Here is a 20,921-nt window from a genome sequence, read left to right on the forward strand (position 1 = left end):
ATTTGGGAATTTCAGTTCAAGATGCGTGTGAAAGGGAAGGACTTGTGGGACATATTGACGGGACTAGCATTAAAGAATTACTTTAATCCACAATTTTTGTAACGATTTATATTATTCTTTAACATATTTCTTACTTAAAAGCCTTTTGAGTTTAAAGCGTGAGTATTACATAAGTTTAATTTTTGGTTTATCTTTTATATTTTTATTTAATTTCACTAGAAAGTGAGGAGCGATAATGATCAAATTTGTGACATTTGTTGTCAAAAAAGCTCTTATACTATATAAAGAATTACTTCAACTTAAAATCTTAAAATATTAGGTGAGGACACTTTTATAATTTATATTATTCGGAAGGTTGAGGATGCACTTATTATACTTTTATATTAGGCTAAATAAATTTGGATTTAGTGTGTCATTTAAAAGGACACAACTTTTAGTGACTTACACAAAGTATGACCGGTCATACTTTGTGTAAATCTGAAAAAAAAATTACTTTACATATCAGCGATGTGACTTGGAAGAGAAAAAAAAAATAACTTTTCTGATTTACACAAAATATGACTTGTCATACTTTATATAAAGGGGAAAGTATTTCTCACCGAAGATAAAGTTATCTCTGGTAAGTTCAAAACGACGTCGTTTTGGGATAACTAGATTAAAAAATTATAATAATAAATATTAATATAACTCTGCAATATGTTTTAATTACAAAAATATTTTGATTTTTGTCTCAAAACGACATTATTTTGGACTCACCGAAAATAACTTATCCCCATTGAATAAAAAAATTATTTACCCGAATATAAATCATCTAAAACAACTCAAACTTATATTCTTTAAAATGATATTTCTTTTTCCCCATAAATTGAATGCATGTTTAAATTTTTTTCATTCATTCATGTCATCTGAAAATTAGACATGTGAGTATATCTCGCTAAACTAATTTAATTCGTCTGATTGGCTCGTTTAACCCATTATATATGAAGAGGTTGAGTTGGGACCTCATTAAAACTCTTTCTGCGTAAGTGCGTGTCAGAATGGATTAAATCCATCACGTGACAGTTGATCTGTCAGAATTTTTTTATTATAAAACATTAGTTGTTAATCTTTTTATAGCTCTTCGGTCTTGATTCTCAACCTTTTACTTTCTCTTGACAACATAAGTGTTTTCTGATTTTTTTTTCAATCATTTAACAATAGACTTAAATATTTTCACGGATTTTTAAAATTTGAGATTAGAGTTAATACTAATTATGAAAAACAAAATTGTTGATATGGATTATGCTGGAAACCAAACGTATTCTAAAATTTCACTATATAACTTGTTCTTCTATGTATATATCCTTTGCAGATAAAAAAAAAATAAAACATAAAATGGTTGAAAGCTTCAAATTAAGTTTTCTTTTAAATTTGAAAGAAGTTGAAAATGGTGCCAAGAAATAATCGTAGAAAGGCAAAGGAGAGAAGAATGAAGAGGAAGATAAAGGTGTTTGATCTGTGCATATAAGTGATCAACTATGTGGGAGATGATCACATGTGACGTATCTCTTGATGCAATTATGCAAGGATGTTGAGGCTTGAAGCAAAAGGTGATATATGTGCGAGTGCATTAATGAGATATTATGGTTTTAGAAGTACACATGTGGGGGTGCTTGATCTGAGTCTAGCATATAATCTTTTCTAACTTAAAAGAAGCAAGGAATTAATCATAAATGTGTGAAAATAGTCTTTAAATGCAAGAAATATTGATTATTTCTTCTCGATCATGTTCTTACTCAAGTTATATGTTTAAATATCAGAAAACGCCGCAAAAAGAAGCAAAATCAGAGAAACCAAATTTTCCGTTGGCGCACAACGCGCGGAGGTTGGCGCACGACGTGCGATACCGGAGCACGAGGCGCGGTACCTGGCGCACGAGGTGCCAAATCGTTGGGTAGCTTCTGTTTCGTCGGCGCACTAGGCGCGAGTATCGGCGCTCGGCGCGCCAAAACGGCGCACGGTGCGCGGGAGGCTGCGCCTGAGGCGCCAGTGTTCGATCCAGCTTCTGTTTCTCTCAAGTTTGGGGCGTCAGACGTGGCGCCCCGTTTGTAGGCGATATATTTTTAAGTGTGAATCGGCCAAAATAAAGCTCAATTGGAGTGCAAGTGAAAATAAGTTTTCCCAAAACCTAATAAAAGGATCATAAATAAAGGGAGGAAGAACTTTTTGATAATCAAGAAGAGAAAAACAACAAAGAGAGTGGAGATTCCTTGGAGCTTCTTGGAGATTCAAAGATTCGATCACGAAAGATCTTCATCTTCCCTTTCTCTTTTAGGTTTTAAATGCTACTTTATTTTATTGTTATTTTATCAGACATGAATATGTCTGGCTAGTTTTATCATTGTGGTAAGGGTCACAATCCTTGATGTGAACCCCTTGTACCTTGGTTGAAATTTACGTTTATCTATTTTAATTGAATTTATCTTTTCTTGCTCTTCATTCTATAATTCTATTGGAACTGATCAATCTTGTAGGATTACGAGGGTTAGGGTTTACAATAGGGATGTTGGAATTCTAAAATCCTGACAAAGAATAAGATAACTGCTCATGTACGCACTAGGGATAGGCTACATGAACCATGAACGTTAATTCTAAGGGTTAACTCGAAAAGGATTTTCTAAAGGATTAGGGTTTAACTACTCATATAAAAGATGATGAATTGTTCGATCAATTAAATAGGTAAATGTAAATGTAATCCAAGTTGCAAGGTGGGGATCGGAAAGGTGTTTGTTTCTCTTTACCACAATATTTTCTCAAATATTTTCTCCATCCTTAATCTTTTTTTCTTGCATTCTGAAAGCACTTTTGGAATCATTTACATTTTTCCTTTAATTGTTTTAGTTTATTTTATAAACCACAATTGCTCTCAACCTATTTTGATTAATCCAACAAGAGAGGAATAATTATAACAACTTAGGTGCCTCAATCCTCGTGAAGACGATACTATACTTACTCTTTATTACTTGGTACGATCGTTGCACTTGCCGATTTTACGCATCAGTGCTCTTATGCATTTATAGGGTACATTACCTCCGCGTTTGACTTGGTGTGATTATATTTTCCTTTGGGCTTTGAGCTTTTGATTAGTGAGGAAGGATTTGAAATATTTCTAGATCTGCAACCCACGTAGTTGGTTCGGATTTGGGTCGAGTAGGGATCCAATTGGCCTAAACAAAAGGTAACAAAATATTGTCAAATTTAATATATAGGCGGGTTCACACCCGATAAAATAGGGCAAATTGAAATTTTCAACCAGTGTTTTAAAATTCTGGTTCGAATCGATCGGGTCGACCCAAGTTTTGGTAATTGAATGCCTTCATAAAATCAGATCAGTTTCGATAATCGATTGACCGGGACCAAAATCGAGTTTAGTCGATTTTACGATAAATTGTGTAAAATATATACATTTTGCATGCAATGAAATTCGAACTTGAGTCTCTTAGTTTGAGGATAAGAAGGCTTACCACTAAACCACTTTTTTTTTTGTACATACCACTAAACCACTTTTATTTGTTGAACATAATGTTTATAATTTAATATTTATCATATATTATTTTGAAATTCGGTTGAACCCAATTGAACCTGATTAAACCACTGACCGAGTTGATGACCGGTCCGAATTTTAAAACACTATTTTCAACCTAGTTTTAGAAGTATGGCGAAACATGTTAGCTTGTTTTGGAATGAATTGGAGGTGGGACAAAGCCGATTGTCTATGTTTCAACCTCAAAATATGTCATTTATCATGCAAGTTGGCACGACATAATAACACATGATATGAATCATCTAGAAGAAGATTAACATGTAAGAATATTTGTACGAATCAATTTTTGTTTGCGGGTTGACATGCAACATAACATGAAATTTTTCGTATTAGTTTTGTCAATATGAATATGATACAAATTTGTATCGTGATTATGTCGTATATGCTAGTCATGTTGAAAATTGATATGGATGAGGTCCAATTACAATTTATTAATATAAATGGGAAGAAAAATAGACATAAAAATTTTAGGTGACCCTCCAAAATTTTAACATCTACTCCATGATTGGGATGCTCTCTTAAAATCAGTTTAATACTAAATTTACGATCTGTTTAAACTAGCTTCTTCTAATTTTTTTTTTTTTTTTTATAGTTTGAGATAATTTAATATAGGAAAAATATTTATTCTTTTAAAGGATGGTTATTTTAGTTAAAATTAATATTTTTTATTTAAATTTAAATTAAAAAAAATCTCTCACTTTCTCCCCCTACAATTTTCATTTTGCATTTTTTTCTCACTTAAAATGATATGTCTTTTAAAATAACAAATACTAATCCCTTTAATATATATTTATGTATGCATTTTTCTGAAAATTAACTTTTCAAACATACTCTTAGGAACCGTTTGTATAAGTTTTTTACCTCGAAAGCTGTTTTTTTTAAAGAAAAAAAGCACTTCTCACTCTAAGTTCGTTTAGATATCTGCTTTTAAAAAAAACAGAAGTCACAAAAAAAGTTAAAAATTTACTTTTTTAATAAGCTAAAAATTTTAGTTTCTAAAAAAAGCAGAAGTCAAAAGTTAAATATTTATAATTTTATAAAAATTAAATATTTTTATAAAATTATAAATAACTTTAACTTTTATAAAAAGTACTTTTAAAATAAAGAACAGATAAAAATTAATTTTTTTTATAAACCCAAACATGCTCTTGATCTCGATTAATACAAAAGCTAAGCTAGTGATACCCGTACCCCTACTTACTATATATGTAAAAAGAAAAAAGTCCTTTGATTTAAGAATTATTATTTCTAAGGATTCAAACACAAGTACCAATGCATCTCCATACAACCGGACAAAATTTAATTATGATAGTAGTACAAATTCATACTCACTTAATTGTCCCAAAAAAACTTGATATATAAAATAACATTAATTCCTAGATGGTCTGGTCAGTATCCAAGGATACCAACAGTAACACTTTGCAAACAAAGACTTGTTTTCAGTCTAGTGAGTACAGAGAGTGAGACTTATGGCCAGAGTCCCACCGCCACCACTACTACTACTAACCCTTCTCTTCTTTGCAAGAATTTCAGGGCTTGGAGTAGCAGTGCTTGTTCTCTTTTGGGCTGTTTCCTTCAAGTCTAGCTTTCTCCCTCCCTCTCTTTCCCAACAAGACCTCATCTATGCAGTATATATATGCTCTCTTCTTTCTGCATTCCTTTCTACATTAACAGATAAAACCTACCTTTTCAATTAGCTCAAGCAACTTCCTTTTTCTTCTATGTTTTTGCTGCAGGTTCTTCATCCCTTGTTTATGGTTATTGGGTTTATTCTGTTAAGTGGAGAAGGTAGCTAAGCTTCTTCTTCTTCTGATGATGATTATTATTATTATTATTATTATTTTAAAGCTGAAAAAAATGTAGCTTTCCTATTCCTAGTTTGGATAGATTAAAAGGCATATATGACATTAATTGCAATTAAATGAGTTTTTTTCTTTTTTTTTTTTTATTATTATTATTACAGCAATTTTGGTGCATAGATGGTTACCTGGGTCAAGGGGCTTGAAGAAATCAGTACACTTGTGCCTTCAAGGGGTGGCTCTAGCTTCTGGGATATTTGGGATTTGGACAAAATTCCAGGGAAAGGATGGGATTGTGGCAAATTTCTATAGCCTACATTCATGGATGGGTTTGATTTGTATATTCCTATTTGGAGTTCAGGTACTTCCTCATCTTGCCTAATTTCTTAGTTTTCTTTTCTTTTTTTCTAAAATAATTTTGGTATGCTCTTTTTTAATTATTATCCAATTATGTCTTAATAGCTCTTATTCAACTGGATAAATTATAAAGAATGAAAAATCAAACTCTTTTTGTATCAATTTTTGGGTTTTGAGTTGATGAAATAGTTTTAGCATTTTTTTTTTAAATGTTTTAGCATTTTTTTCGGGGATAAGATATTGTGACACCCAAGTTATGTTACACCTATGTGACACCCAGTCAATCTCACCGTTAGATCGCTTATGTTGATCCAACGGTTATATTTATTTCCATCTTTGTATGGTCATGATTTCCCAAATTTAAAGTGAAATCATTAAATATGAGAAATCATAACCATACAAAGGTAGAAATAAATATAAAATATTAAATTTGAGAAATCATGACCATACAAAGATGGAAATAAATATAACCGTTGGATCAACATAAACGATCTAACGATGAGATTGACTGAGTATCACATGGGTGTAACATAACTTGGGTGTCACAATATCCTATCCCTTCTTTTCGTAGTAATTTAATAATATCATTATGTCTTGCGCACTATATACGTGCTGGATAATGGATGAATGATGATGCTGTTGTGGACTTGTGGTCCTCCTCTCTTTTTTAAGAAAGAAAAAAGAAAAAAACGACATAATGCAATAATCTTGTTAAACTTTTTATGCTTCTTTTTAAGTGCATAGTTCAGGTTTTTGTTATAATTTTTTTTTTAAAAAAATTATAATTTTAAATGTAAACACGAAATCTTAACTTTATTCTGCATTTTGAATTGAGTACTTTTTTTTTATAAAATGTAATTACTTTAAATAATAATAATTATATTAGTTGATAAATGATTTTTTTTACTACTAATTCTTATTTTATTTTTTATTTTTGTTATCTGAATCCTGAACTAGTACTTACTTATTATAATATTATTATTTATAATAATTTAAAATAATAAATAATCGTTCATTTTTATTTGGTGTACGTGCCAGCAACATATACTAATATTTATTATGGAAAAATATTTTTATTTTTATTGCAGAAAATATTTCTCTGTATATAAAAGTAAATGAGTCTTATCAAAAAGAAAAAAGAGAAAAAAAATATTAGTAGAACTTACTTACTTTGTGTGTAAATGTGGTAAATAAATATTTTTTACAGTAAAAATAAAAATATTAAACTCTATTTATAAACTTAGTGACAAAGGTACGTCTTTGTTTTTCAAAATATATTTAATTAAAAAATATAAAAAGTTAAGATAATTATAAGCAGTGGCGGAGTCGGGTTCAAATTTGAGTTTGAGCCAAAAATATTTATGTGTATTTATTTTTCTTAATTTTAGTTAGTTTATATCTTAATATATTTAAAGGGAAATAGTTGTCTTACGTCACACAAGACAACTATCTTATGTTGCTCACTCATGAATTTTTGTGCCCATTTTTTTTAAAATTATGGGCTCACAACTTTGTTTCATCCACATCAGATAACTATTTCATTTGATATAAGATTAATAACTCCCATATTTAAATTGGGGAAAAATCCTTTTGTAAATTTTTTTCTGCAAATTATATTATATACTCCCAGAAGTACATAGTGTTACTTAGTGTACTTTCGGGAGGTACATAGTGTAGTTTGTAAGAGTTTATAAACAAAAATTTGTAAACATAACTCTTCATATTAGAATTATATTAAATATAGAGCACCTAAGTAGACAGTACCAAGAAGAATTATAATTTTATTGAATATTTTTTTCATACAAGTGGAAATTGAAAACATAACCTAATACAACTTACCCAAATCTCTTATCAAAAATATTTTAAGTTTGAAATAGGAACAAAATACAAATTGTAGCCCGAGCCAAATTATGATTTTAATTCGGAGCAAATTATAATTAATTATATAATTAGTTTGTTAAAATTTAGTCCACGCTGAGGCCACACCTAAGATGTACTCGGCTCCGCCACTGATTATAAAACGTTTTCGAAATAAAATTAAAGCTCGTAAAATAAAAAAAATTCAGTATTTTTATATGAATCAAAAAGAGTAATTTTTTTTAAAAAATATATATTTCACCCTTAAAATGCTTTTTAAAAGTAACGCAGCTCAAAAAGAGTTGCAATTTATAAGAAGAGTGCACGGAATTACAGACGCACTTGGTTTTCGAAATATGTGGGCCAACGCTGTCGAGCAATTATGAGTTGCAAGTTATTGCATTCCCCAACTGGGCTGAACAAAATAATGCTTATTACTTTCATTTTTTCCTCTTTTATTTGTGACCCATATGCAGTGGTTGATAGGCTTCCTTAACTTTTGGCACAGAGGAGAGGTGCGAGCGGCGAGGATAAGGATCTTACCTTGGCATGTATTTCTTGGCCTATACACTTATGCATTGGCAGTAGCAACAGCAGAAACTGGATTGCTAGAGAAGTTGACACTCTTACAAACAAAGAGAAATGTGTCCAAACTCTACGCCGAGTCCATAGTGGTTAATAGCTTAGGTTTGGGTCTTGCCCTCCTTAGTGGCTTTGTTATTTTGGCTGCTGTTTCACCTAAGCATCAAACCCTTCAAAGCAAACTTTTGTACTCAGATACCAGGTGTTTGTCATCTTAATCAAAAGCATTATTACACTGGCTGATGCTTCACTATAGTAAGTAAAACTTGCAGTAAAGAATTAATTCAAATCAAAAATTTAATCTGTTAGTGGAAAGTTACATCAATAGTTTTATATAATAGACTTGAAAGATGAATAATGCACAATTTCATGTATCTTGTTAAACTTATAAACACTTAATGATAAGAACTCACGATAATTTTATTATATTATTCATAATAAATTTTACAATACTTTTTTCCTTGTTGAGTTCGGGATAAATAGAATGGTGTTAATGCACAAGGCATGTAGTAAATCAACTATCTCTTCAATTAACAAAATCAATAAACAATCCCTATAATATTAACCAGAACGTAAAAACAAGGGAAAATATTTCTTCTCTCACAAAGGAAATAACGTTATGTGTTGTAATCTCAAAATGAAAAAATACACGGGTTTCATAAAATTTGGTTCTCTCTATTTATTTTTCCTCTAAATCTAAAAATAATAACAAGGAATTATGCGTCTTATATAAACAAAACACATTTTAATATGTAATCTAAGGAAAAAAAATATTTATCATTTTGAAGGATATAATTTTATGTAAATTTTAAATAAAATGATCATATTTTATTATATATATTTTGGTCCTTTATATTTTTTTTCCTCCATAAAATCAGAAAGAAATGGAAAGAAAAAATATTGTGAAAAAGATAATAAACTTCATCATTTTATTTAAAATAATTCAAAGTTGTATCCTTAAAAAATACTAATTTTTTTACCACCATTCTAAGGGACATTGACTGTACTGACCTTTTTTGAATATAATATACTTGAATGCTATGGAGTCGAAATTTTTTTTTAAACTGCCACGGTACCATAGTCGTTGAGGTAGTCAGCTACTATGAATGAGACACGTGTCACTTTCCCAGCGACTGAAAACCAAAGTAGCTGATTAACTCAGCGACTTTGGATTGTATGTTTAGCAGGAGAAATGACACGTGTCCTGCCCATAGTAGCTGATCATCTCAATAAATATGATACCATCACAGTTTGAAAAAAAAATTCAAGTCTGTGTAATATTGAGATATATTATATTCAAAAAGAGCACAGTATAATCAATGTTTACATTCTAATTGTTTAATAATTGTTAAATAAAATAAAGTATTGTTTACCGAAATAAAATAAAATGGAGTATTTAGCCTGCAGAGATTTTGTAAGAAGAAAGATACCCTTTTATTTTATCCTTATTATAGGGTTAGCACTTAGCAGTGCTGGCATAGTGAGTAGTTGTACTGGTGCTACTGCATTCGGCATCCATCGATCATTTCACCCAAACCAACTCTGCAAACAACATTCTAGAAATCGGCGTAGATTGCAGCATCCGATTGTGAAGAGAATGTGGTCTTCTTCTACTTCCTCCTCTTCCTTCTTCCTCAACACACCTTCTCTTTCACCTCGCTTCAACTTCAGCCATACTCCAACCTCTTTCTTCATTCCTCGCCCCCATCTCTCCGCTTCCCTCTCCCACACCTCCTGGGCCCACAATCCCTCCGATGATTTCGGCGGTTGGGCCCTTCTCGACTCTCCGGCCCGGCCCACTACCACCAACAAAGGTACCTTTATGTTTCTTTCCAAAACCCCAATTTCTAGGGGGTTTTCAAATCACGTGTTGCTTTCACAGATGCGGATTTTATGAAACGTGAACTTTGTGTGCAGCATTTCCTTCGTTTGTTGTAGTGAGCGTTGGTACTTCGCTGGCTCTTCTCGCCGCTCTCTTTGCTAGCTTCTCCCTATCAAGGAATGGTTTGTATTCTTCTTTTCTATGTTTTAATTTTAATTTTTAACCGAATCTGTAATTAAGAGTGTTCTTCTTCTTCTTCTTCTTCTTCTTCTTCTTTTTGGTGTGAATCTAATGCGCATTTAGGTTTTAAGATTCAATTCACAAGTCCATTGCAAGGAATATGGAACCCTATTAAAACTCATGATGATCAAGACAGGGCTGGTGCAGAGTTTGACGCTTCTAATGGGAGCAAGTCGACGTACGAAGCCATACCTTTTTCAATTACAACGGAAACTGTTACATCTGGTAAGTGCGGTGTGCCTGTTAGTGTTGCATTCATTGTGATTATATTCCTCTTTAAGCATTGGTCTCGAATAGTGTTTTGCTATCTCGTTTTATTCATTTGTTTTTTAAATGAAATGTGATGTGATTATGATCTACGAAGCACCTACACTTCAAAATCTCTGACATGTTGTGTCCGACACTTCCCGACTCTCACCGACATTCCGACACTTCCCGACACTCCAATACTTGTTGCAAAGACTCAAAAAAGGTTCAAAGGTTACATTGCGTTGCATTTTGAGTTCTAACTATTAGATTCGTTGGATTACGATTACTATTTTATTGACTTTAATATAAACATTTGTGATATCTTATGTTTCTTTGCAAAATTGATGGGTATTATAAGTTTTGCTATATTTTTTTGTTAAATTATTGAATACTAAATATAATATCAAAACTAGTCCTAACGTGTCAAAATTTAACATTTTTTAGAATTAACGTGTCGGAGTGTCGTGTCGTATATTAACGTGTCGGAGTGTCGTGTCGTATCTGTGTCCCGTGTTGGTGTCGGTGCAACATAGATTATGATTGGTCCATAACTTGAGATATTTGTCGTTGTTTTCATAGTTTGGTATTTTGTGTTTGAGCATAAGCTTGAGTATCTACTGTCTGCCCTGTTGTGTTTATGATGTCACCTGTGATGGTTTCTTGAAATGTTCTCAGCTTTTTACTCTTCTTGTCTTATCAACAGCTATAGAAAAGCCGGAACATGTTACAATCCCAGTTTCTGTGGATTCTACACAAGAAGAAGCATTGTCGGTCTTGAAGACACTGAAGGTTTGTTTCTAGAAGCATCGTTTTTATGAATCAGACAGACTAATAGTATCCACCTACATTGTGTTATTGGTCTGTAGTTCTGTACAACTGCATGATTGCTCTCTCTTTTTATTTTTGTATTCTTTGAACCACTATTAATGGGAAACCTGGAAGTGTTATGGTTCAGTTATGTCTTCAAAACCATCTTAGCCAGGAATAGTTCCAAATCCTTGTATAAATAATAATCTCACAAATATTATCAGATGGTTTTTTGGTTGGTATACAATTATTATTATATTTTGTTCTACTCTTGATCGATTAAAAATGTGTTTTTGAATATTTAGATTATTTCTTTGACATTTAAAGCTTAGATTTCTACCTTATTTGTTCAATATGCTGGCAGTTTGTAAACACTCCTCCATGCACTTATTATGAGTTTGGTTATGCTGCTTAAATTTTTAGTCGATGTATAATAAAGATAAAGCATGCAAGAACTGAGGGAAAGAGCCAGAGAAGTGTTTATGTTGATAGTATATGCTTGGATAATATAGTTTTAGTTATAACTGATAATGTTAAAATTTGATTTAGTTTTCTGGATTTAGTGTTGCATTTATGCTATGGTGTACTTAAATTTGTGCTGCTTATGTGGAATATGCTCTTGTATTTTATTGTCTTGCATTTGTGTGTTCCATTATGCAGCACTGAAACTATGCTAAATTTTGGACCCTTGGGTAGAGTTGTAGGCTTGAACATTGTGGTTGTTGTTGATTTGTCTAGATAATTGAAGATAACGCGGAAGCTACTGAATTGTGTACCAGAAGAGAATTTGCTAGATGGCTAGTTAAATTAAATTCTTCTTTGGAAAGGTTAGTTCCAGATGCAAAATGCATGTAACTTTGCAGTCAGTAAATGATTTAGAGCTAAAACATATAGCTTTGCCTGGCTTCTATTAAAAATGGATTTCCTTGTCTTCTAGGAGTCCTAAACACAGGATTGCTCCAATAGTATCACTTTCTGGATCTTTAGTTACTGCATTTGATGATATCATTGTTGAAGACCCAGATTTTAGATCCATTCAAGGTAAAAAGATGGAACTTTACTCCAACCCAAAAATATTGTTTCCTACATCCAGAAATTTGAATGTTTTCTTCTCAATTTGAGGTTAAAGTCTTAGCAGAAGCTGGTGTAATCCCCAGCAAATTATGTTGGAAGAATAGTTCCAATTACGATGGATCTGATGGTCAAGAAAACATAAATTTTTTTCCTGATAGGTAAATTTGTATTCCCCTTCCCTCTTTTACATTTCACTTTCACAATCAAATTTCATTTTACTAAATTGAAGATATATGAACTGTAGATTCATCTCACGACAAGATCTAATGGACTGGAGAGCTCAGCTGGAGTATGAATTTTTCTCTGGAGTAATTGATCAGGTAAGCTGTTTTAAGAAGATAAGTATATGGATAGTTTTGAATATGCATGTTGAAAAACTTCACTTTTCTGTCAGCTCTTAAAACCTGACTTTTTTACAGTCCAGATATCAATTAAAAAGGCGGGTTATATGGATGTGAAAGAGATCACTTCTCCAGCAGTTTATGTGGACATGCTGGCAGGGGATAGGAGTATACTCAGAAAAGTTTTTGGTATCACTTCTCAGGCTTTTCCTCTATGCGTAGATGTTTATTTTGTTTTCTGTCACTGACATTGACAAACTTGTCAAGTATATCAAATTTTGTTACGCTGTTCTAACTGCAAGTATGTTTGTATATCTATATCTTTGTTGTTTCCAATAGTTGTAAAACTTTTTAAAGTTGAAACCCATCATAGACAGTTAGAAATTATTCATTTCATTAAATGTTTATAGTAAGCTCAAATTCCAGTTTAGGTTATCGTAGTATTTTGTCTCGCAATAGCAATGAATGAATAATAGGGTTATTAGGTGTAGGTTGTAGATGTCATATGTAGAAGAGTGTAGAACAATCGAAACATAACCAAATGAGAGAAACAACTCATGAAGAATTTTCAGTACCCATTTTATGCTTACTCCGTGATAAGTAGGTTGAATTAATGAATGAATAGTGAGGCTTGTTACATTTTATCTTTAAGGTGAGGATTATTGCCGTGTATCTAGGAATGCCCCAATGAAGAATGACCATATGAGGAATGTGTTGTGATCTTTCTGGTACAGGACAGAGCAAACGATTTCAGCCCAACAAACCTTCAACAAAAGCACAAGCAGCAGTGGCTCTGACAAGTGGCAGAATGAAGGAAGCAATATCTGCTGAATTGTCAAGAGTAGAAGCTGAGAATTCTGCCAGGGAAGCCGAGGCAGAAGAGATCAGGTCTGAGTTGCTTAGCCAAGGAGACATAGAGAGGTTTTGGGATGAGAAGCTGAGGGAAGAGAAAAGTCATGGTTTTGATGTACAGAGGATTTATCTCAATGCAGTAAGCAAGTTGGAAGAAGAGAAGATCAATCAAGATAAGATATATGCTAAGTATTTAAAAGAAAAGGCAGCAATGGATTGTCAGAAGCAGCTTCTGCTTAGTTTAAAGAAAGAAGTTGATGAGATATCAGAAAAGCTTGCATCAGAGAGAGTCATATTTGTAGATGAAAAGTATATTGTACAGAAGTTGCTCAGAGATCTGGAGTCCAAGCACGAAGAAATGCTTGACACCAAATCCACACTGGAAGCTGAGAAAGAAGCTCTTCAGATTCTTAGGTAATTTATGACTTACACTTCCTCATCCCCCTCTTGGCATATTTACTCTAATTATCTTTTATGCTCCTTGATTTAGTGTCAAGTCAGGTATCTATTTGGTTACTTATTTGATTTATGGCTTTCCAAATTACAATTTCAAAACTATTAGACTAGTAAAACCTAAGGAGGGGAGGTTTTGGGTGTTGGTAGTTTGGTGTTCAAACACATTAGTATGGAGGCTAAATGATTATGGTTCTCTCTTCCAAAGGTCAATGCACTACGGCACCAAGTAGTTTGAACTTTGAAGTTAGTAAGGTGTATTTGTAGAACCGAAATGGTGGGATGCCAAAAACTAGCAATTGCTGCTACTCATGTGAGTCTTTGGAAATTTATTTCACGAGTATTAGCATAACAGCTCAGCTAGCGGTTGTATCATCTGTAATGTACACACACTGCACTTGATCCCTCTCCCCATGCAGTTAGAGTTTGTTAGTCAAGTTTGTTAGTCAGTAGAGTTAGTTACTTGCTGAGTCATCTCTTGAACTCTATAAATAATCTTCTGTAACACAGTTTACAAGAATGATAGAATCTCTCCTTCTCAAATGAACTCTCCCTTCTCTCTTTCGTCCCGCTGCTCAAGTTCTTTTATGGTATCAGAGCCTTCTCCTTGAAGGCCTGATCCATATAGAACCTCATCATGTCTTCCGCAACTCATACTGAATCACCACAAACAAATCAGAAATCGCCTTCAGAAGCAAGCCAAAACACAAATATGGAGAATCGTGCAACAGAGATCAAAGCTCCACAATTATTCAATCAGCAGATCACAGTGAAGTTAACAGAGGAGAATTATCTTTTCTGGAATCAAATTGTAGAACCGATTATCACCTCTCATCAAATGCATCGCTTCCTGGTAAATCCTAAAATACCTCTTCAGTTTCTGTCAGAAGAAGATCTGATGAATGGAATCCAGAATCCAGCATATGTAGATTGGATAACTCAAGATTCGATGCTCCTCTCTTGGCTTCTGTCAACAATTTCTGAATCAGTGGTTAATGAAATTCTTGGTGTGAAGTATTCATACGAAGCATGGAGCAAGATTCACAGGCTCTTTCAAGGTATGATGAAGTCAAAAGCGAGGTTACTTCGGTCAGAACTTCATTCAATCAAAAAAGGCTCAAAGACGGTGAAGGAGTTCCTGTCACGTATTAAAGGTATTTGTGACTCACTTAAGGCTATAGGAAATCCAGTAAGTGATGAGGAACGAACTGATATTATCCTTGGAGGATTACCAGGCGAGTATGTAGCTTTTATTGCAACTGTTAATGGTAGAGAGAATCCGTATACTATCGAAGATCTAGGAATACAACTTCTAACACATGAACAAATCCTTGCAAAGCAAACTGAGTCACTGATCACAGAGAATGCAACTGTCAATCTCACACTTCAGAACCACACAGCAGAAAAACAGAATGACACAGATAAAAACAGAACCAGTGACACCTCATTTGCTCCTACTGCACGTAATCAGGATCAAATCACAGGTTACAATATATCCAATGCCAGTTATGGAGGTCGTTTCTATAGTCCTAGCAGAGGAAGAGGACGTTATGGAGGTCGTTTTAACCGAGGAAGAGGACGTGGAGAGCGTACCAATGTTCAATGCCAATTATGTTATAAGTTTGGTCATGATGTACATTCATGTTGGCACCGGTTTGATGAGAACTTCACACCTATTGCTCCTTCAAACAACACTGCTCAGTATTTTTCACCACAGTACTCTCAATATCCGAACAGTCAATCTCAACAGAATCGTGTATTTCATTACACTCGCGGCCAGAATAATCAACCTCATGCCATGATTGCTGCTCAACCTGGAATTTTGCCTACACCAACGACTGTTCCAGCACTTGATTGGTATCCAGATTCTGGTGCAACACACCATGTGACCTCCAATCCTCTCAACCTCATCCAAAGTCAGCAACTCAATGGTTCAGACCAAATCATGATTGGGAATGGTCAAGGTTTGGCAGTAACAGCTGTTGGTTCATCACTAGTTCCCTCTCCTTTTCACACTAACACACATTTACAGCTTAAAAATCTGTTAGTTGTGCCTTCGATCATGAAAAACCTTGTCAGTGTAAGTAAATTTGCACAAGACAATTCTGTGTACTTTGAATTTCACCCTACCTTTTGTCTTGTCAAATCTCAGGAATCTCATCAAGTCTTACTTGAAGGACAAGTTGATTCAAGTGGACTCTACAAATTTAATGACTTTCATCTTCATCAAGACCTCACTCGTGCCTCACAAATTGGTTCCAGTCATTCATTCAGTTCTCAAGTTTCATCAAATCCTGCAATCTCATTTTGCAATACAATTTCTGCAACTACTGCATTACCTGATTGTAATAATGTACACACAAATACTCCTCAGTCTCCTGAGATAGGTAGTTCCATGTTGTCAATGTGGCATTGTCGCCTTGGTCATCCACATAAGGATGCACTAAAGTCTGTACTCCATACATGCAATATACCTATTGTTAATAATAAAGCTCTTGAGTATTTCTGTTCTGCATGCTGTATTGGGAAAGCCCATCGATTACCTTCTTCACCTTCTACCACTGTGTATCATCAACCGTTTGAACTCATATACAGTGATTTGTGGGGACCTGCCCCGGTTAAGTCTATGATGGGGTATCTTTATTACATATCATTTGTTGATGCACATACAAGGTTCACATGGATATACCCCTTAAAATCAAAATCAGAAGCTCTACCTACCTTTCAAAATTTTCATTCTCTCATCAAAACACAGTTTAATATGCCAATAAAGTCCATCCAAACAGATTGGGGTGGGGAATTTCGATCATTTAAACAGTTCCTTCTCATACATGGTATCAACCATAGGGTAGCATGTCCTCACACTCACCATCAAAATGGTGTAGTTGAGAGAAAGCATCGCCACATTGTTGAAACAGGATTGACCATGCTGTCTCATGCATCTCTCCCATTAAAATATTGGGACTATGCCTTTATTTCTGCCGTGTACTTGATCAATCGGTTGCCCACTGCTGCCTTAGACTTTGCTGTTCCTTTCACTCAACTATATCACACTGCACCTGATTACAAATTCCTTAAGGTGTTTGGCTGTGCCTGTTTTCCCTTTCTTCGACCTTTTAACAAGCACAAATTAGATTTTCGCTCCCAAGAGTGTTTGTTTCTTGGCTATGCTACAAATCATAAAGGATACCTATGTCAAGGGGCTGATGGTCGTGTATACATTTCCAAGGATGTTTTGTTTCATGAGAATAAGTTTCCTTTTCCCTTATGGCACATCAGCACCAGCCCTCAACCTTCTTCCACTCCTCCCTCATTTCCACTTTCTGTCTTGCCTCGATACAATATGCATCATTCATCATCAGCTGCCACTACTACTAGCTCATCCCTTGAATCGAAGCAGCTTTCCACTCCTCCTGCTACTTCATCTTCGCAGGTTCCTGAGTCTCCTCCCATTGAGTGTCATATTGATTCTTCTGCAGTTTCCCCCTCTACTCCTGTCATGACTATTGTACCTTTTGTCTCCGCAGCAAATCAATCCACTGCTGTCACTTCTGTGTCTCCTTCCTTCTCCTCTGTTACACCACTTCCTCCTTCCTCCTCTGACTATCAACCTTCAGTCTCAGTTAGTTCTCCTCCTTCTTCCCACTCTATAATTACCAGGTCCAAAGCCTTAGCTCGGTCTCTTGTTTTACTCACCCACATGGAACCTTATTCTGTTAAACAAGCCTTGACTAGTCCCCAATGGCTTGATGCCATGCAAACAGAATTTCGTGCACTTCAGGCTAACAACATCTGGTCTCTTGTTCCCCTTCCTTCTCACAGGAAAGCCATTGGTTGCAAATGGATCTTCAAAGTTAAAGAGAATTCTGATGGCACTATAAACAGGTACAAAGCTCGTCTTGTTGCAAAGGGATTTCACCAACAAGAGGGCTTCGACTATACAGAAACGTTTTCTCCTGTGGTTCGTCCTGTGACAATTCGCATCATGCTCACCTTGGCCCTTACCTATGGTTGGCAGTTGAGGCAATTGGATGTCAACAATGCATTTCTTAATGGTGACTTAGTCGAAGATGTATACATGACTCAACCACCAGGTTTTGAGGTTACTGACAGGTCCTTGGTGTGCAAACTCCACAAGGCTTTATATGGTCTCAAACAAGCCCCAAGAGCTTGGTTTGACAAGCTAAAAACTGCTCTCACTCATCTTGGCTTTCACAGTAGTAGGTGTGATCCTTCTCTGTTTACTCTTCATCGTGGTCACACCTCCACTTATGTGCTTGTATATGTGGATGATATCATAGTTACAGGGAATGATGCTGCCTTTATTAATCGTTTGGTTTCTGACTTGAATGACAATTTTGCTCTCAAAGATCTTGGACCCTTGTCTTATTTTTTGGGGATTGAAGTCAAGAAGCATCCCACAGGTTCCATTTCTCTCTCACAGTCCAAATACATCAGAGAACTCTTAGCTCGTGCTCACATGTCAGATGCCAAAAGCATGCCTTCTCCCATGAGCACCAGTTGCAAGTTAACAAAACATGGCTCAACCTATTATGACAATCCGTTTCAGTACAGGTCCATCGTTGGTGCCTTACAGTATGCCACGATCACACGTCCAGAGATTAGTTTTGCTGTAAATAAGGTGTGCCAATTTATGTCTCAACCTTTGGTTGATCATTGGAGTGCGGTTAAACGGATATTGAGATATCTTCAAGGCACCATCTCCTATGGTCTTCTACTGCAACCAGCCTCTTCACCATTGCGTTTACCTCTTGTAGCGTTTTGTGATGCTGATTGGGCAAGTGACCCTGATGATAGGTGCTCAACTTCGGGAGCATGCCTCTTTCTTGGTCCAAATCTCATCTCATGGTGGTCTAAGAAGCAACACTTGGTTGCCAGGTCTACTACCGAAGCTGAGTATCGCAGCTTGGCTCTTGCTTCCTCTGAAATATTATGGGTTCAATCACTTCTCCAGGAGCTTCATGTTCCCATCACAGTTCCTCACATCTATTGTGACAATCTTAGCACCGTGGCGTTAACTCATAATCCCATTTTGCATTCAAGAACTAAGCATATGGAGTTGGACATCTTCTTTGTTCGTGAACGTGTATTGTCTAAGTCACTTCATGTTTCTCATGTACCAGCTTCTGCTCAACTTGCTGACACTCTCACCAAGCCTCTTCCAGCTCCTCGGTTTACTGAATTACGTGACAAACTCAGTGTTCAGGATACACTTCAACTCCCTCACAGCTGAGTTTGAGGGGGGCTATTAGCATAACAGCTCAGCTAGCGGTTGTATCATCTGTAATGTACACACACTGCACTTGATCCCTCTCCCCATGCAGTTAGAGTTTGTTAGTCAAGTTTGTTAGTCAGTAGAGTTAGTTACTTGCTGAGTCATCTCTTGAACTCTATAAATAATCTTCTGTGACACAGTTTACAAGAATGATAGAATCTCTCCTTCTCAAATGAACTCTCCCTTCTCTCTTTCGTCCCGCTGCTCAAGTTCTTTTAACGAGGATATGTTTCTGTCGGACAACTCATTTTTTGAGATTGGTTGATGGTTCTGTAGTCAGATTTTGGGTGACTGCTCCTCTTTTACAGGCTTTTTCTCCATCTATAACCTCTCTAAATTGTATAATCAGTGTTTTAAGACCATATCTTATCTCGGGAATTCCACTTTTGTAGAAACTTGTCTGCTACATGGGTCAATTGATGCCATTGGGTTCTGTCAAAAGCCAAATTTTCAATAAAACTATTTACATGATGTGCTTTTTAATTTTTTCTCCGAAAGTATCTTTGGTTCTTCTTGTGCTTTTGAGTTTTTTGCTTTTGGGGCAAGCATGTTCCAGGTTAGTAGTATTTCTTTTACTTTTGTAGTTACCTCTTGTTTTTGGATGCATTATGCATAACCAAGCATGAAAGTTGTGGAGTGATGCTGGTGCGAAAATTTTGAAGGACATTAGTTAGGTTTCTTCTGGCAATAAAATTGTAGTTATCATTTCTAAATGGTACTTGGTTGATCCTGTTAGAAATTGTGATTGTATTTTGAGTTGGGTGTGAGTATCATGAAGAGTGCAAATGTTGCAGATCGTGGGTGGAGGACGAGGCAAGAAGAAGCCAAGCTCGGGCAGCCGTTCTTGAAGAGGTAGGGCGAAGGTGGAAATGGGATGATCAATCTTGAATGAGGGGCACGTCCTATAAATGTAAAGTACTATATTTTAGTTACTAAAAAACAGAAATTCTTTAGGCTATCATGCTGTGTTTGGTATGGTCTTTTGGAGGAGAAAGGAAAGGATTGAGGCAGATAATGAGCCTCATTCGTCGTTTGGCATACAAATTCAAAGGGGTGAGTTGAGTGGGGGTGAGTTTCCGTAGGCCCCATAGATTTTCCATCCCTCTCTTGTGGGATGGATTAGGAGGGAGGGAAGAGGGCTTGCAGCAAATTTCGTCTTTATCTTTTCGAAGTTGTACGTTGTTCCTGTTTAACTATCTTAAGTTTTGGAAGCTTTAAGAAATTCCCTTTTAGATAAAATGTCATACTAGCTTATCACTGGTGACAGATTCCGCTTTGTAAGTGGAATAATTCCAAACGCTGGATAACATTGTGAAGCCTAGTTGGCTTATCCCTTTTCAGGAAAGCCTAGTTCTATAGAGTCTTGCATTTTTTTTTTTTTTTTGGTAAGCAGTCTTGGTTTTTTTTTGCCCCCCCCCCCCCCCCCCCACAATAGTTACATTGTGATCAATAAGATGAAGTTTAATCTGTTCTCTGTTTTTCTTAATGCTTTCACCAGGTAGAAATAAATTGTATACAAACTTAATTTTATCAACATCAACTTCACCTTTATCCCAAACAAACAAACAAAATTTATATTTACATAAATTATATTGTTTGATTTTAGTTG

The 20,921-nt window shown here is 35.0% G+C and overlaps 2 protein-coding genes across 2 annotated transcripts; both read left to right on the plus strand.

The window, feature by feature from the left end:
- The first annotated feature begins 5,052 nt into the window (after nucleotides 1-5,052).
- On the plus strand, nucleotides 5,053-8,396 carry LOC133285976 (probable transmembrane ascorbate ferrireductase 4). Its single transcript, XM_061483303.1, has 4 exons — nucleotides 5,053-5,211; nucleotides 5,320-5,371; nucleotides 5,547-5,743; nucleotides 8,073-8,396. Exons 1-4 carry the CDS (start codon nucleotides 5,053-5,055, stop codon nucleotides 8,394-8,396), a joined length of 732 nt encoding a protein of 243 aa, XP_061339287.1.
- Nucleotides 8,397-9,565: 1,169 nt separating this feature from the next.
- Nucleotides 9,566-20,838, plus strand: LOC133285977 (uncharacterized). The gene is made up of 11 exons (XM_061483304.1): nucleotides 9,566-9,992; nucleotides 10,096-10,182; nucleotides 10,304-10,465; nucleotides 11,193-11,278; nucleotides 12,035-12,123; nucleotides 12,234-12,337; nucleotides 12,426-12,528; nucleotides 12,615-12,690; nucleotides 12,795-12,900; nucleotides 13,446-13,977; nucleotides 20,107-20,838. The coding sequence occupies exons 1-11, from the start codon at nucleotides 9,566-9,568 to the stop codon at nucleotides 20,198-20,200; spliced, it is 1,866 nt and encodes a 621-aa protein (XP_061339288.1). The 3' UTR covers nucleotides 20,201-20,838.
- The last annotated feature ends 83 nt before the right edge of the window (nucleotides 20,839-20,921 follow it).

The sequence above is a fragment of the Gastrolobium bilobum genome, unplaced genomic scaffold, assembly GCF_033153095.1.
Source record: "Gastrolobium bilobum isolate Gb01-03AN ecotype WA unplaced genomic scaffold, APGP_CSIRO_Gbil_v1 utg4364, whole genome shotgun sequence".
Classification (NCBI taxonomy): Eukaryota; Viridiplantae; Streptophyta; class Magnoliopsida; order Fabales; family Fabaceae; genus Gastrolobium; species Gastrolobium bilobum.